The sequence below is a fragment of the Mesoplodon mirus genome (genome assembly GCF_964341445.2).
Source record: "Mesoplodon mirus genome assembly, chromosome: 5".
In the NCBI taxonomy this organism is placed as follows: Eukaryota; Metazoa; Chordata; class Mammalia; order Artiodactyla; family Ziphiidae; genus Mesoplodon; species Mesoplodon mirus.
Genome location: NC_138980.1, coordinates 132,913,488 through 132,932,431, shown reverse-complemented (window position 1 = coordinate 132,932,431; position 18,944 = coordinate 132,913,488). Strand labels below are relative to the sequence as shown.

At 37.1% G+C, this 18,944-nt stretch overlaps 1 protein-coding gene across 1 annotated transcript; it reads left to right on the top strand.

Moving 5' to 3' along the window:
- Positions 1 to 600: 600 nt before the first annotated feature.
- On the top strand, positions 601 to 18,944 carry SHISAL2B (shisa like 2B; the record flags this gene model as incomplete). Its single annotated transcript, XM_082623350.1, has 3 exons — positions 601 to 791; positions 4,668 to 4,825; positions 18,820 to 18,944. 3 exons carry the CDS (start codon positions 601 to 603, stop codon positions 18,942 to 18,944), a joined length of 474 nt encoding a protein of 157 aa, XP_082479476.1.

Genomic DNA, 18,944 nt, shown 5'->3' with positions numbered 1-18,944 from the left:
GATATTTAAATTGGCAGATTTTAACGTCTTACACATACTTCTCAAAGAAGAAGGGGTACCTCTCAACAGCCCCTCACTGGTGGTTCAGTGCCTTTTGCTCTGCCCTCTACCCTGTTTCCCCGGCCCTGCTCGTTTGCCTGAACCCATCTGCCCTGTCCCTGGGCAAAGGGAATTTCAACTTTGGCTGCATCTGTTCAGATGGCAAACGCGTCCCACACCACACCTCCCGTTCTCCTTCAGGTGGAATCTCTTTCTGGCATGGAGTGGGGACGCCTCCGTGAATTGAGGAAAAGTGGAGAGAAGTCAGGAGAACGTGGAGAAAGCAGACGAAGGGAGAGGGAGAAAAAGGTACAGGGCTGGAGATCGGCAGGTAATAGGACCACTCAGTAGCGGGAGGGAGAAGCGCGTGTAAAGCGACCAGACACCATGGGGACGAGGGGAGGAGAGCGAGCAGAAGAGGCGCGCCCAGGCTGACCGCCCAGGCAGTCAGCCCGGCATCGCAAGAGGCGAGCCCGGCCGGAGGGGTCCGCGGGCGGGGCGGGACGTGTGTAGCCAGGGCAGATCGGGGGCTTAGCGTGCCCCTGCCCGCAGCCGCCCGAGATGAGCGAGGCCAGCCGGGTGTGCTCCGGCTACTACAGCCTCAACCGCAGCTTCGTGGGGCCCTTCCAGTGTCCCCGGCGCGGCGAGGGGGCCACCCTCATCTACTGCTGCGGCTTCGCCGACCTCAAGTACTGCTGCAGTGAGCCGGGCAGCTACTTCCCCTACAAGCACAGCTACATGTGGAGTCTCAGGTGGGTAGGCAGGGGGCTGGCGGCCAGGGGGCTGGGGAGGCGACGAGTCGTGCCACGACGGGAGGAGGGAGGTCGCCTACGTCCTCGCGACCTGCTCGGATCCCTCCGGGGGGACAGGAGCCTCCGATGATTACACACTCCGTTGAACCTTTGCAGGACACCCCCTTTCTCAACACCTGAGCTCTTTGGCCATTGCTGGAAAGTGAAGAGACTTTCAAAGGTGGTGTCTTTCTTGCCTCTTTTTCCTATGATGGTAATTTAACGTATTCCAATTAGTATTTACACAGATATTTTCATTACGAGATGCTTTCCCCACCCCCCTCCACTCCAAAGGATTGCAGACTTAGAACCTGATTCTTTCATTTTGCCTGGAGAATGAATGGGGTGCCAGGGTTACAGGAAAGAACTGCCACCCCACCTCAAACTGTTACTGACAATTGAGCTTATGTCTAGGCTAACTCTGCTAAGTAAGAAGAGTATTAGTTCTCCCAGTCTCCTACCATGGTCCAGACTTTAGCACACACGCCAAGTCTACAGCAAATGACTTTAAATGTTATTTCTTAGAGCAGTAAAGTCATTTTTTTTGCACACTGCAAGCTTCAAAAAAATCTCAAAAGGAGTGCCTACTTACCAACAAGTTCAACTAACAAAGTTGTATCATGCCAGAACAGGAAATGATGACAATTTATCCTTATTACTTGGGGAAGCAATTTGTATTGTGCTGGCATATTATCCGGCCTTTTGGAAAATAACATAGTAAGCTAGCTCTGAGTCTTTGGAGGTGTTAATAATGATGGCAGCACCTCCATGAGAGACTGGCAACTCTTAAGTCAAACTCAATTGGAAAAGTGCCTGGGATTCTCAGGTCCCTGAATAGTTCCAAAGTGACAAGCAGCAGAGGATAGAAAACCTTCCTAAGGTTTATGAGGGCACAGAGGAATGAACAGCTTGCTGGGGTCTTCATTTAGCACTGACAATGCAGCTCAGTTCCTGGGAAATATAAAAATCATTTCAACTGATGGCATCAGTTGGCAATGTTAAACCTGGGGTTCTATATGTATATGTATAGCTGATTCACTTTGTTATAAAGCAGACACTAGCACACCATTGTAAATCAATCATACGCCAATAAAGATGTTAAAAAAAAACAAAACCACCTGGGGCTCTTCCTTAGTTATTGAGCTCTGAGAACACAACAGGAAGGTAAAAATTCAGAACTTAATTTCCCTCATATTCTTTGCTCTCTCCCCTAATTTAAAATAGTCCAACTGTGAAAAATATCCCAGAAGTCATTAGCATCTGTTCTGAGATTCTGCAGCCACTGCAGAAAGGCACAGGTATGGTACTTCCAGGTGAATGAAGTTGCTAAGTAGGAGAATTCATTAATGTGACAGCAGCTACAGACCCTCTCTCAGGGACTGCAAAGCAAACTTCCCTATGGTGCTGTGAGGAAAGCATAATTCTCCCTTTTCTGTGTCTGGCCCACTCCCATCTCTTCTCCTCTTATAAATCCCTAACCTCTAAGGGTTTCCTTTGGAAACCTTCTTCAGGACCTAGGAAAATAATGTGTGTTGCACAGGGCTACGCTTGAGTTCAATAAGTTATTTGTTGAAATGAATATTTTAGGAGATTCCCAGAGCTCCATCTTTATCTAGAGTTTTGCATGCATAAAGCAACATTTCTATAAAGTGGAACTATGACATTGAAACAGTTTGTCAGGATTATGAAGAACATCCTTTTATAACAGAAAGAAGTGACATGCTTTGTTTTTGTTTTTCCTTCCAATCATGTGGCCTGGTTTTTAAACTGTACATGTAAAGTCTGTAATACATACATTGAATTTAATTAAATTGACAATTTTACTTTTAATTGACTAAATTATTTTTTCACTTTGAAGATGTTTTTAATAACTGGGCTCTCATTTCAGGAATCTTTCAAGATGTCTGGCCTCCTAGCTGCTTTGTGAAACAGATAATATTAATTAAGTGGATTATGTTCCCATGTGTCTGTGCAGTCCTAACCCTCCCTACACATATGATCTACAAAAGTCAGCTTTGGGGCAAACAAGCATGAAAGAGGAGTTGCCAGAGCCAGGGAGTCTACCCCTTGGAAGAGAGGGCATCAAGTGAGGGCAAACTCCAATTCAAATATGCAACTATATACTGACTCTAGCCAGAAAATTACCCAGTCTTCACTTCTGTGCAGGGCTAGGGGAACTGGGCTGATAGTAATTAACAAGCACAAGAATCTTTTGAAGTCTACCCCCATGTCTGGCTCAGGAGGCAATCTCTAAATTGCAAGGGGGCTTTATCTCCTTAAATTAAGGATAAGTAGGATGAGCTTAGCCCCTCACTTTTAATTTTGTTCTTCATCCCAAAGCAGTGACACACCTAGCACCCCTGGTCAAATTCTCCCTTCCCTCACTTTCGGCATGTCACGTTTGTTGACAGTTTGCTTTATTTATTTATGGCTGTGTTGCGTCTTCGTTTCTGTGCCAGGGCTTTCTCTCATTGTGGCAAGTGGGGGCCACTCTTCATCGCGGTGCGCGGGCCTCTCACTATCGCGGCCTCTCTTGTTGCGGAGCACAGGCTCCAGACGCGCAGGCCTAGTAATTGTGGCTCACAGGCCCAGTTGCTCCGCGGCATGTGGGATCTTCCCAGACCAGGGCTCGAACCCGTGTCCCCTGCATCGGCAGGCAGATTCTCAACCACTGCGCCACCAGGGAAGCCCCCGGCATGTCACATTTGTTTGCGCCCTAATCTCTGGGAAATAGCAGAAGCTGAAAGGCAAGACAGGAAAATAATGAAGAAAAAGATCACTACTTTTCACTGATCATTTCAATGATAGTTACTTTTCAATGATGATTACTTTTCAATGACTACTAATGGATCAATCACCAGTCAATTATCATTTATTTCCATTTATGAAACATTAATTACAAACTAAATACTCTATTAAACACTTTTAATAAGTGTGCACATGACTATGGGAAAGTCAATAGAAGTATCTGCTCTTGAGCAGCTTAAAATCTAATTATATGTATTTACATACCCTCACAAACATATTGCTCATGAAGGTAAAGTACATATGTTTGCATATTAGTCTTGCAAGATAATTTTCTTTTTTCCAAACTTCTTTTCCCATTTAAAAATAAGTTCACAGGTTTGTGAAAATTATATTATTTCTCAAGTGATTAGACTTATAGATAACTGTATCAGAAGGAATTGTTACAAATTTAGTGCAAATATCATATTTACACTGCATTTTTAGAGGAAAGTACAAGGGTTTCTTCCTAAATGCTAGAAGCCATTGGTGTTATGCTCTTTTAGAAAGGAAAAATTCAGATTGAACATGAACTTTATATAAATTTCATAAACATTGCTTTCCTTTAATTAAACTTTCTTCTCCTCTCTTGTAATGGTTGTGGTTTTGTATATTAATACATGATAACTCCCATACATGTCTCCAAAATAAAAGTTCTACACTTCTGGTAAACATTTGTTTCACTGTTTTTGCAGAGGTAGATATCTTTCTATTCATCTTTTATTGGTGAACCTAATCTTTCCTCCTAAAATATATTAATAATAGATGTTTATCTGATAGAAATGTTTTTGAACCATCCCTAGAGAATTATGTGATCTTTTACTGTAATATGAATTCACATGGTATTCTATACCAATATTAACATATAAATGTATAGAGAAATATCATAAGAATTTGATGGTAGAAAAAGGTGAGCCATAGATTTCAATCATATACTGTTTATAATAAAACATAATTTGGTATGAATGACTGAAGCAAGTATTAACAATATTTAAACCTTTATTTGCAAACCAGTTTGTGTGACAGTCACAGTGTTTTTTCTGTTTTCCTCAGCATTGGCGCTCTGATTGGACTGGGAATTGCTGCCCTTGTTTTACTTGCCTTTGTCATCAGCGTCTGTGTTCTTTGCTACTTATTTCTGTATACAAAGCCTCAAAGATTAGACACTGGCCTTAAACTTCAACACCTAGAGGCTACTTCCACTAAAGAAGGTAATCAGTAACTGTTATTTGTAACCAATTACCTGTACTCTGTTCAAAATAATAACCTGTGCCTGGGTGACAGACCATTCTGTTAGCAATGAATACTTTTTAAAAATTCAGTTTACTATATGTCTTTATAAAAATTCACGTTAACTTAGGTCTTAATGATGAAATACCTTAGAGGGATTGTGCCCAAGGAAAAATAGTGGCAGGATGTAAATATTCTCATGAAAAAATAGTACACTGATCCAGTCAATCCACTTTATTTATGTGTCTCTCAGTTTTAAAGGCTGTATCCTCTTGGAATTTTTAAATTTTGTTTTTGATGGAGCCAAAGAAGTCAAATAGACAGAGGAACAAAATATCCGATAATTAATTGTCAGTGCTGCATTGCTCTAGATTGGTTAGTCAGTAGTCAGTTAGGCGTTACCTATGTGCCTATGGTGTGCAGAATTCAGAGGAGGTGTATTAAGTAATTCAGAGTCCTATAAAAGAAACTAAAAAATAAATAGAAGTCAGTCTTTGTTCTTGAATAGATCACAAACTAGTTACACTATACAGGTATGTGTATGTGTGTGTTTGTGTGTGTAGTGCAGCTATAAAGTGGAAATGTTTATGTACGGTTTTCAGAACTGAGTCTCTTTGTTATCTTAATTATAATGTGCTACACATACTACTCATTATCATTATGAAACAGAAAGAACTGTTAAATTTTTTGTGAATATAAATTTCTATTAGTGTATTTTAAAACTAGTGATCATGAATTTTATTTAGATATACATATTTTGAATATATTTTTAATAAAAATTTAGAATCTCTATATTACAGATATATATGTTTAGAATAAGACACAGGTGCTCACTAACCTCTATTTAAAAAGAAAGTGAAAAACTTTCTTCCAAAAAATTTAGAAAATTTCCTTCCCATATGCTCCATTTTAGCTGAATCCAGAAACATGTTTATGGAGTACATGCTCTGCGATCTTCTCAAATATACCAGCACCGCGTGATTACTTTAGCTCTAGTTTTCTTCTCTGTAGAGATCTCGGAGGGTGCCCTGTATCACAAAGCAAGAAGCCAAGATCCCTTTGGAGTTCTTTTTCTGAAGTACTGTTTGGAGATTACATGGCCAAATTGACCAGTTGTTAGCTGAATTTAGTCTGATGGCTTAGACTCTGTTTCTCCACAGGCAAAATGAAGCAGTGGATTAGTGATGATCAAATAATCAAAAAGTAAAATCAATTTTTGTCTCAATTGCTTAGATAATTTAAAGTATCAGTTCTTAAATTTTATTGTGTGTAAGAATCACTTAGGGAGTTTGTTAAAACCACGAACTCCAGACTCTGCATTTTAAAACAAATAGCTCTTCTTCCTGCCCTGCCCTTGCTCCCCTGCTGTCTACTCTCCACAGAGAAGCCAGAGTGAGCCTGGTAAAACCTAAGTCAGGTCAGGTCACTACTCTGGTCAAAACCCTAATTGCTTCCCATCTTTCAATAGATATGGAGTCCTAAATGTGAACTATGGGGGCTTTTGTGGTCTGCCCTTTACACCTTTATTTCTAGCATCTTATGCCCAGCCACCTTGGCCTCTTTGCTGTTCCTTGAAATTCCTGCCTCAGGGCCTTTGCACATGCTGTGCCCATTGTCTGGAATGCTTTCCCCTCACTTTCACTTTCTTTAAATCTTTACTAAAAGTCACCTTCCCAGGGAGTTCTTCCCTGGTCACTCAATCTGCATCTTTAACTTCAACATTTCATGCCTTCTTCCTGCTTTACTTTTCTCCTAAGCACTTACCACTAATCAACTATATATTTTACTTACCTGTTGTCCAATTTTTCTCTACTCCAACTAGAAAGTAAGTTCCAGGAAAGTAGAAATTTTTTTCTTGTTTGCTCACTACTGTTTCTCTAGTGCTTAGAACACAACAAATGTTTGTTGAATGAATTGAATGAAGTAGCACTGCACCTCTGTCGTAGGTGATCAAAGGAGCATGTTTATTGTCACCATTACAGTCATCAAACATTCACTGAGTGCCTCTTCTATACAATGCAGTGTGCTAAATAAAAATTGATTATTTTTCCTGATATTTTTCCTGATCTATCTCAGGGACTGCTCCAGAATTTTATTTCAAGCTGGATCTGAGAGCCCAGCAACAGAATTAGTTGGCTTGTTGACTCAAGTCTTTGTAGTCTTATGGCTCCTTAGCTAAGGAGATCCATTAGTGCACTTCCTGTGTAGTTAGTTGAGGCTACTTTCTTACAATGAAATATCCCCACTCTGGCCCTCTGAAAAACACTATGTTTATCAAGTCAGCAAATTAATTCAATACACCTTTCCTGAGTGCTTACTCTTGGTAAGGCAGAATTTTATATGATCATTGCCTTCTGCTGCTTTCAAATTAGATGATTTTGGGCCCTTTGGTTGACGTTAACCAAATAAGACATAGTGGAGAGCAGAAAACAAAATAGGTAATCCAAATGTCACCTGGAATAGGAAGAGAAAATGGTTCATATTTGAAAGCGACCCTTCAAAGTGATAATTAAAAACCATTGCTGTGCCTATTGTTAAATATGCATGCTTCATTTCAGTGATTCTTCCACCTAGGGATAAATGTCAATGTTCTAGCTAGTGAGAAAACAAGGCTTTATTCCACTTAAGGAATGCCTTAAAGGTTAGGAACATAATATTATGTTTGTGTAATAATTAAGCAAGTAAAATTACATTGGAGGAAAATTGGTTTCACCAGTTATCACTCCTTTCTTTGAAAACTATCTGTTCTTAAGAGTCAGCCTCCCATTATTTTAGATTAGTTTTTAGAATTGAGACTTTTTTCATTATAGGCAATTTGAATGGCCTAAAGGGAAACGTGTTTTTGTGCACATACTAAAACTGACTTAAGGCACTGGACTTTTTTGTTTCTGTAAATGACAGTAGCATTAAAGAAGAAACAACAGGCCCCAAACGGAGCCCTTTGTGCTAAGCCCCACATCAGCAAACCAAAACCTTACCTCACTGCAGTTTCAGCGTCTCCCAGAAGTGAAATTTTAAACCTATTCGTCTGGAATTTCCTGATCAACACTAGTAAGGTAATCTTCAGGATAGACCCCTGCCCCTCCCCTAAAGGAAGGTGACCTGCCTGAAAAAAAATCCTTTCTTTTGTTTATGACTTCCTTGTCCTATCCCCTTCTGCCTATAAGACTCTTCATTTCCTACATCTTCTCAGAGCCGCTTTCTACCTGTTAGATGGGATGCTGTCCAATTCACAAGTCCTTGGATAAAGCCAACTAGGTCTTCAAATTCACTCAGCTGAATTTTGTTTTTTTAACAATAGTCTAAGTCTAAAATAGTCTAATCTTAGACTATTTTGCCAAGATTTTTCTTTCATGTACCTTTATTCTATTGGGGTTCATTATTTTTAATGTATACAATTTAAGACTTTATACATTTTGAATTGATCCTGAAAATAGCAGGTCTCTGGTAGTGCCTGTAGAGTTTAATTGGGCTACGTCCAGGGCTCACTTTGTACAGAGGTTCTATTGCTAAGCAATTGATTGGTCTTTACATTGTGTTCCATAATCATTTTCTTTCTTTTTAACTTTTGTGTTTTGAGTTACACCTGTATCAAATGCCAATGTTTAAAAGAATATCATGGTTTGTAAATTGTACTGTATTGGACAAACAGTTCTGAGCAGAAGATGGCTGTGTGAAGGGCATCTTTCTGAGTAGACACTCCTGGGGTGAGGGCTCATTTCATAAGACGTGGAAGAATTAAGGGTTAATGGGGGAGCAATTAAAGGGATGAATGTCTTAGATCCCTGCTTCCCAAACTTTTCCACTGGAGAATCCTTAAAGGTAGATAAGAAAGGAATGTGTACCTCCAGGATTCCAAGGGTTAGAATGGAAAGCCCTGGCTTGTGAGCTTTAAACCATGTGAGGTTGCCCATTGTATTTTTTAAATTATGGGAATTTTTAATTTGATTGCTAATATAATGACTTGTTTTACTCTAATAATAACATTATATCCTTTCCATTTCTGAGTAAAACTGATGCTCCAAGAAGATAAAATATATTCATCCTGCAGTTTTGAGTATCCATTCACACCCTAGGGTTGTGGAGAGGGGTGGAGAATCGAGAGGGTTCTTAGAAGCAGTGTTTTTTGATGAAAATGAGAAGGGCAGAGAGTAGAGCTGCTTGACACAAATAAAATAATATTGTTGTATGGCAATAATAGACAACTCCAATTATCTATTATTTGGTAGTCTCTTTTGTAAAGGCAGGCAATATAAATGGAAAAGGGTAAGCAAATCAGCAGTAAGGCACAGGTTGTCTAGGAGAAAAGCATAAATTATATATAGAATACTGAGAAAGCAAGCAAATTTGACGATTGTGTATACAATTGTTTGTTCTGCCTGTGAGCAAAATGGGACTTGGACTGTTCAGAATAGTCTACTATATTTCTTCTTAAAAGACACCCTTATACCCCTGGAAAGAAAACCTTTCCCTTAATTCACTTTCATTTTAGGAAAATTAGAAAATATAGAAAAACAAATAAACAAATAACTTCATCCATGATCCCACCACACAGAGATAACAGATATTAACACCACGGTGAATATCCTTCATGGATTTTTTTCTATGTATCTATAGATACATGTATATATAACAAAATGGGGGAAAAATGAATCCTTTAACAGCTTTTCTTTTTTCACTGAACAACGACATCATCGTTTGCCAATAAATAAACACCACTTTTAATGATTACATTTTATTACTTGATGGAGTGCTATGAATTTTTATTCTTTTATTTTGACATAGTTCACCCTTCCAGAAAAGTTACAAGAAAAGTATAGAAAAGGTTGTATACCTTTTCCCAGATTTACTAATTGTTAATATTTTACCTCACTTTTTTCAAAATTGACTTTCTTTTGATGTATATATTCTGAACCATTTGAAAATAATTTGCAGATATCATGCTTTTTAACCATAAATATTTCAGTATGTGTTTCTTAGGAACAAGGATTTTTTTTCCCTACATAATTACAGTACATTTATCAAAGTCAGGAAATGTAACAGTGATATAGTAATATTATCTAATCTGCAGTTCATATTAAAATTTTCCAGTATCCTTAAATAGCTATTTTTTTCTTATCTACGATCTAGTCCAGTTACATCTTGTAATTAGTTATCATATTTCTTTAGTCTTTTGTTTTTGTTTTTTGAAACATTTTTATTTTAAATCATCCTTTTACCTTTCTTTTTTTCAATTGAAGTATAGTTGATTTACAATGTTGTGTTAGTTTCTGGCTGTACAGCAAAGTGAGTCAGATATATATATATATATATATATATATATATATATATATATATATCTGAATGTACAAACTCACTATTTTTCCTTTTGCCATTACTAAGTAATTTGTTGGGAGGTGTGAAAAAAATCCTGTTCCTCCTCCAACTTTCACACACCCATTGATGGTTCTTTTTTTTTTTTTTTTTTTTTTTTGCGGTACATGGGCCTCTCACTGTTGTGGCCTCTCCAGTTGCAGAGCACAGGCTCCGGACGCGCAGGCTCAGTGGCCATGGCTCATGGGCCCAGCTGCTCCGCAGCATGTGGGATCTTCCCGGACCGGGGCACGAACCCACGTCCCCTGCATCGGCAGGCAGACTCTCAACCACTGCGCCACCAGGGAAGCCCCCCATTGATGGTTCTTGACTGAATGTTTTCATTCAAAATTTCAAGATAATTTTAGAATTATTATTATGATAGCTATGAAATGGTGATTTTCTAACCTCATCATTCCTTCTGTGTTTATTAGTTGTTATTCTATACTATTCTATTCTATTCTATTCTATACTACAAGGAAGAGCTTTCCCTTTCCCCCTATTTACCTATTAATTAATTTATTAATATCAGTATGGAGTCGGATTCTTTATTCTAAAATAGTCTATTACTATCATCATTTATTCTGATTCTTAAATTATCTCAGATTTGGCCTGTGGGAGCCCCTTTAAATTGGGTCCTGTATCCTTTTGAAATATGTCCATCATTTTTTGAGCATTTTTTTTTTGCTGTCACAAAATGTTCTTGAGCAGCCTGTGCTTTTCCTGTTCCAGTCCTGAAATCTGCCATTTTTCCAAGAAGTCTCCAAGAAGTTGCCCTTTTAGTTGGAATGGTGTTTAGAAACCAGTCTGGGTATATCATATTTTATTAAATTATTGACTTTGAACTAGCTTCCATTTTCTCTATTACACACAAGCATTGAACATTGAAGTATTTTCCTAGCATAAATCCCTAGGAATGGAATTGCTGACCAAAGATTTGGTACATATAAAAGTCTTTGGATACAAATTGCTAACTGTCCTCCAGAAAAGTACTATTTCATGAGTATTTTTATTTAAAAAGATATGTATCTTACTAATTTCACTGAGGGAAACAATACGGTGTTTTATTTTAAATTTATCTAATTAGGAGCAAGGGTGGACATTTTTATATTTATTTGTCATTGTCTTTGTGGTATATTGTTGCTCATATCTTTTACACATTTTTCTGTGGGGGTGTTCATTTTTCATTGCTTTATAGGAACTTTCCATACAGTAACTAAATTCTTTTTCACATATATTGCAAGTATTTTTCATAGTTGTTTCCTTTTTAATTTTATGTGACAATTTTTCAACTGTAGAAGTTTCTCCTTTTGTGATTTCTTCCTTTAATTTCATACTTAGAAAGTTCTTACCTCACTCTAAGATATAAAGATATTCACCTATATTTTCTTCTAATACAATACATACATTCATTTGTTTTTTAACATTTAAATCTTTAGTAATCCTGGAATTAAAATTTTTGTATAAAGTGTGAGGTAGGGATCTGTCTTTATTTTTATTTTACAAATAATGAGCCAATTGTCTAAATATTTATCAGGAAATCTATCCTTTTTTTCTTGCCAATTTAAAATGTCACCTTTGTCATAAACTAAATTCTTATATATACTGGGATCTGTTTTTAGACTTTCTGTTCTATTAAATTTATCAGTCTGTTTATTCTTAAGCCAATAATATACTTTAAAAATTATTGTAGCTATATAATTTATTTTAATATCTAATTAGGGAAGACTTTCTCTTCCTTCCCGTTATGCTGCTTTTTCAAAGTTTCTTAGCTACTCTTGTTTCAGTATTCTAGATAAACTTCTGAATCACATTGTCAAATTTTTAAAAATCAAGTGGCATTTTGATGGGTTTTGTACTAAATTTATAGATAACTGTGGGAGCTATTTTTCTTAGTAGCCTTAATATTGCTTCAACCAAATTCTACTCAAAACATTTATTAATTACGCTGCCACATTATTTTTAAATGCCATTCTTTGTTTCAGAGAGGCTTTAAAAACTCACTGAGATCTTAGTAGAAGATGGGGTAATTTGAATTCAATGGCAGAAAAGGTCACTTGTGTCTCCTAAAAGGGCCTTTCTACTGAAAATAATGAGTCTGGAATTTCCTACAACTCTTTTTGTTTCTAGAATGTAGAAAACCAAATTGGTCAGCAGAGCTCCTGCTACTTTTAGCATTTGTGAGTCCTCCTCAGGGAGCAGGGTTAGGCAATGCTGGCTGATGCTGGAACCAAAAAGCAAAATAGAAGCCAGTCTTTCATTGTGAAAATTCATTTAAAGGATTTAAAATATCAGCTAAATTCCTTTGTGAGCTATGTCAGTCATCTATAGTTGAATTTAACAATGAAGAAAAGAAAAAAAATGTCCAATTGTGGAAAAAATAGGGTAGGAAAAACATTTCTGGAGAGAACTGCCTTCATTCCTTGATGGATGGGCAAAGCAAAAGGGCAAGTCTAAGATTCTAACTTTCATAATGAATTTTTAACTGTATTTACACGAGATACCTGTGTATCCTCAAGGGGAAGGCAGGGCATTGAAGAAGGGAGAAGTCAATAGGTCAGGAGGTCAGTAGGCAAGTTTTGCTCACTTCACCATTTACCTCAGATCCAGTTCTTTGCATCGTATTAAATTTAAAGGGAAAATGTCCCCTAGTAAATAAAGAACACTTTTAGGGTGCAAATTTAAGATTGCTTGTTTCCACTAGAAAGAAATGCAGGATGAGTGGGATGTGTAGATTTCTACTAAATACTAAAGTGAGCCAGCTGATTAGTCATTGAAGCTGCTGTTGGGCAGCAGATGGGTAATGCAGAAGCTAGAAGGACACAGGCAGATAATGGCAGAAAAGCTTAATTACCGCTCTGCCACATAGCCAGGAGATGAGACCTGCAGAGGGCCCAGCATTCTTTTGATATTTTGAAATGGCAGGTAAGAGCAGAGTTCATAGAAGACTTATAGGATAAATGGATCCCTGAGGAATGCTTTTGAAAATGAATGTAAAATTTAACTATTATAGAAAAAATATATTGGCCTAGTTTGTGATGAGGATAGGTGGATTTTGTTTGATGAATTTGATTTAAATGGTGAATTTGATTTGCTTGATGAATTGCATTTAAATTTTGGCAAAGGCCAGAGCTTTAATTTAAATGCCAGGCTGAGAGATATAGGATTAAAGGAAGGTTGAGATTTACATATGATGACCAGACTGAAGAAAAGAATAAAAATGGGACACTAGCAGCAGAAAGAGCAACTAATGTCAACCCAGGAAAGCACAGTGATGTTGGATCTTTCCAGTCTGCACTCAGGTAAAGAAAAAGGAGCAATTAAATTTTAAAAACCCTTTAAATGTAACAAATCCTTTAAGAGCTCAATGGTATAACAGATTTCTTGTTTAAAATTTAATCCATGTTGTAACCTCATGACAGAAGAGGCAGCTGGTTTTATCTCTACTCTGTTGGTTAAGAAATTAGTTTCTATTTATTAAAGGAAAACTAGGAAAAGATGAGGTTGCTGAAACTTTTCCTCTTCTCTCTTTTAAAATCATTCCAAAGGGATGCAGTTAGCTGGACTCTGATATCACTACAGCACAGCCCACTTACAGCAGTTGTTTTTTCCATAATATGCCCAATTATTCTAACTTACCGGAGGGATATACATCGAAAGCACGTTTGGACTTTTATAAGCTGCAGGAAGAGAGGGAACACCAGGGTGTTGACTTGCTAATCAAAGCTCCTGCTTCAAATGGTGTCAGTATGGTGTTTATATCAAATCTTTTCTTGTTCCTGAAGCAAATCAGTTTGGCTAGGGGAACTGCATTAAGAAGCCAATCTAAGAAATGATCTTTGTACCTGCACTGGTTGGAAGGATCCAGTAGTCAAGGAAATAATGAATCAGGGCTGGGGAATGGGGGGTTTTACAAGTCCTAGATGAAGGGAAATCTATTGATAGAATACTGGAATGTATTTTGCAAGCCTTTAAATCTCAGAGGGCAGTAGACAGGTTAAACTCTTTCAGTTGTTTCCAGAAAAATGCATAATGGAAATCAGAGCTGTCAGAATGGAGATGGCTTAAGAGAGAACCCCAGACTAAGGGGTTCTTAGAGAGAACCCCAAACTAAGTGAGGAAATAATTTCGTGAGTTTAACTCCCATAAAAAGAAAAAAACCCTGTATGTGACAAGGTAGAAAAACCACCTTGAAAGTCTCACTAGAATATTATGAATTTAAGTAAGTAAAAAGCTTAGGAAACATGAAGGACTTGAATTAATCAAATGTTACAGTCTTCAGACTTCCAGGACTTCGAATAAAAGGTTAAAATTTTAGATGTTTAAAAAAATGCTAGAGGGGCAAGATAGGGGAAGAGGATTAAGAGGCACAAACTATTATGTATAAAATAAATAAGCTACAAGGATATATTGTACAGCATAGGGAATATAGCTAATATTTATAACTTTAAATGGAGTATAATCTATAAAAATATTGAATCACTATGTTGTATGCCTAAAACTAATATGATATAAATCAACCATACTTCAATAAAAAAGAAAAGAAATGCTTATATAAGATACAAATTCTGCCCAGATAATATGAAACTAATTTACATCTTAAATCCTTGGTCTTTTACCTTTATCTGCTGTGATACCGGAGAGTACAAACGATACTGAACCAATAAAAATAAGCCTACAAACATTTTGTTTTTCAAATATTACAAATGTTATATAAGGAAAATAGTTTCAAGTGTCTCTCTCTCTCTCCCTCTCCCCCCCCCTCTCTCTCTCTCTCTCTATATATATATATATACCGCATTACTTAAGTATTTAGTAGTTAAATTTGAATCCATATATCTTTTAAAGTCTACTTTGCAAATAACAGTCAAGAATTTATCAGTTCATCAAATTTTCATGCTAGCTTTCCCTACTACATTTATCTTAAACAATTTTTCTTGCTGACTGGGCAAAGAGCTACTTGCCAGGCTAGAAAATGTGCCTACAACAAATTAACTTTTTGTTGTTTTCATTTAAAAATCAAATTATATAGTCAAAACATTATGATTGGATGTTTAGAAGTAGAACATTAATTTAACACCAAAAGAGTTCAGAAGTAATGAAATAAAGCCATATATTGTACCACTCTAGGCCCTACATTTTAAAATTATGATACTTTTAATATTAGCCCAGAGAATAACACCACACATGTTTCAGGCCTATGGGCAAGATCTGGGAGCTGTAGTGAGACATCATCCTTCAAAACTTATCAATAATATTGCTCCTTTGAGTGTTGATCTATGAAAACCACCCATAGTGAAGGATGTCCTCAGTGACTCTAGAAAGCAGTCTATACAATTACTTATAAATGTGCAAAGCCAGGCAGTATGAACACACTTAAAGGTGAGGCTTAGACTTATCTAAAGAAAAAAAGTGAAAAAGTCATATAAGAAGAGACTAGATGGCAAAAAAGTAGAGGAAAGCTACTTCTAATAGTGAAACCTCTTGGCTAGTGAGTCCCCCTTCCCCTTAGTTAGGTTTGGAGCAGATTTTCCAAAACCTAAAGGACAGATAAGAGTTTTTCAAGCAAAGATTAGAGAGTTAGGGATATCAGGCAGCTGGAAGTATGCAAAGGCTTGGGGCAGAGAGAGAGAAAGAGAGCAGGGCAAGTCTGGGGAGCCTGTCAGTCAGTATTTCTGTATGTCTGAAATGCCAAGTACCAGGAAGGGAATTGGGCAAGCTGAGCCGGGAGAGGGAAGTAGGGCTGATCCTCAGCCTAACCAAGAAATTAAGATTTGATCCTAAAGAATTTTAAGCAGAGAGAAGCTGATAGTAAATGCTCTGAGGAAACATTATGAAAGTATTAACTATTATTGTATTGCTGATAGTTTTGCATCTTTTCTCACTTAACATTGTATTCTGAGCATTTTCAATGTAATTAAAAATTTCTTGGAAATCACTTTTTCAGATCAAATGGCTGCATCATACTTATGCATGATAATTTAGCAATTTCCCTATTATAAATTTAGGGTACTTACATTTTTTTGGTATTGAAAAGAATCAGTGAATATCTTTATATATAAGTTTTAGAGCTCATCTCTAATGGTTTCCTTGGGAACTTCATGCTAAAATCACAAGGTAGGAACATTCCAGACTTAAAAATAAATGTACCAGTTTACACTCCCATCACGCCATCCCACTGGCCCTGCTTTCTAGGGCCAAGCAGGACATCCCCCACTATGGGTTGATTTCATAGACCAACACTCAAAGGGGTAATATTATTGATAAGTTTTGAAGGATGACATCTCACTACAGCTCCTAGATCTTGCTCATAGGCCTGAAACATGCATGGCATTATTCTCTGGGCTAATATTAAAAGTATCTTGTTTAAAATGTGGAGCCTTGAGTGGTACGATATATGGCTTTATTTCTTTTCTTCTGAATTTTTGTGACGGTAAAATAAATTACTTAAATTACTCTTGGCCAAGAAAGATTTTACCTGTTCCTAATTGAGACATGAAAAATGGTAATTACCTTTTGAATTTACATTTCTTTCTGACTAGCAAGATTGGAGATTCAGTAGATCTTTTGCCCATCTCTTTACTGATTAAGAGGTGTTAATGTCTTACATATTGATATGTAAATTCTGATTATATGTTAGACATGAATCATGTGTTCTAAACATTTCTTCCCAGTTGGCTTTCAATCTTGTCTTTTGCAATCTATAACTTTAAAGTTTTTACTATGTCACACTTTCAATTGTATCATTTCACTCAACAAATTTATTGAACATTAGCTATGTACAATGCAATTCTGCATCATCAATGAAAAATATAGTAAAAGATCTCTGGCATGTGGTACTTACATTTTAGTGAGAGGAGATAGATAATAAACATAATAAAAAGGTAAATTATATTAGAAAATAAACGCTATGGGAAAAACTGGAGAGCAAAGGGATTGGGGATGGGGTGGGGGGAATGTAGGTTGCAATTTTAAATACAGTGTTTAGGTCCCATTGAAAAGGTGACTTCTGAGCAAGGACTGGAAATTAGGGAGTTACCCTGCAGACAATCTGGGGGAAGAGCATGCCAGACAGAGTGAACAGACAGTGCAAAGGCCCTGTGACTGGAACATGCCTGAAATGTTTGATCAAAGAGGTTGGAGTGAATGAGAGGATGAAGTAGAAAAAGATGAAGTCAGGGAGATTAATGGTGTGTGTGTGTGTGTGTGTGTGTGTGTGTGGACATGTAGGCCATTATAAAGACTTGGGTGAGATGGAGGGTTCTTTGCAGAGGACACGCTTTGACATGTTTCAAAGGATCACTCTGAGCGTTGTGCTGAAAATAGAACAGTGGTAGCAGTGAAGGTGGTCTGATTTTGGATGTGTTTTAAAAAATGTAGTCAACAGGATATCAGATTTGGTGGTGGGGTTGAGAGAAGAGGAACCAAGGCTGACAGAGGTTTTTGTCCTGAGCAACTGAACACATGGAAGTTGCTGGCAATTGAGAAGAGGAAGACTGTAAGTGGATTGGGCTCTTTTTTTTTTTTTCCTGGGAATGATCCAAATATCAGTTTTGGACTAAGTTGGAGATGTCTGCTAGATATCCAAGTGGAGATGGCAACTAGGAAGTTGAGTCTGGAGTTCAGGAGAGGTGTGGGTTAGAGATACATATCTAGGAGTCATCAGCAGAGATGGTTTTAAAAATTGTGGGACTAATGAGAGTAATTAGGCAGTGACACAGTGACAGGAACCAATGGCTGAGTCCTCAGGCCCTCCTCAGCCTAAGATGCTTGGGAGAGGAAAAGGGACCAACAAGAAAGATGGAAAAGGAGCAATGGTGACACAGGAGCGAGTCAAGGAAGGGTGGCATCTGGGAAGCCAAGAAAGAAAATGCTGTTGATAGGTCAAATAAGATGTGGCTTGTGAGCTGAACTGTGGGTTTAGCAACAGGGGGTTATTAGTAACATCTGTGATTTCTTGCACTGCTTTTACATAATTATAAAATTATTTAAATATATTTAAATTTGTATATATTGGTAAAATATATAACATTATTTTCACACTTAATTTTTCTAACATCATTCATTGATTAATAATCCATTTCTTTGCTATGAGCTTGTTAGTCTAACTTCTGATGAACAAATATCCACATTTCTCTACCGTTGTGCATTTTGGAATCATTTATATAGAACGAGTGAATGGGATTGTGGGATAAACATGCTCTTTTTAAATGTTACATCTCAACTGATTATAATGGCAAAGCCTTAAGATTGTTGTAAATTATTATGATCGATTTTAGTTTTGTTCCCTTTATAAATAAGGACAGTCACACTTTTATTAAGCAACCCAGAAATTGTTACCTTCTGATCAAATGCGTAGTTTCCTCCGTGGAAGTGTGGAGAAAGAAAGGTAAGCATGGAAACGAAATCCTTACTTCTGTTACTGAGTATTTCCCTTATTTGACTTTCAGGAGAAAATGCTCAAAAACAACTTTGAAATGATTCAATTCTCACTCATCCATAATGTCTTTAGGACATATTTCCAACATTCCTAAAAAGTTAATTTTTTTAAGGACAAATTTTAAAGTAAGATTTGATGTCAAAATTTCAAATAATTATTTCATTTTGTTTTGTGTATTTGCAGGCAGCTCAAATAGAAAAACCAAAGCCCCCAGTTCAAATTCAACAAATGAAACGTTCTATGAAGCTGATGATATAATTCAAGAAAAAACAATGGATATGACACAAATCAACACTGCTTACTGTTAA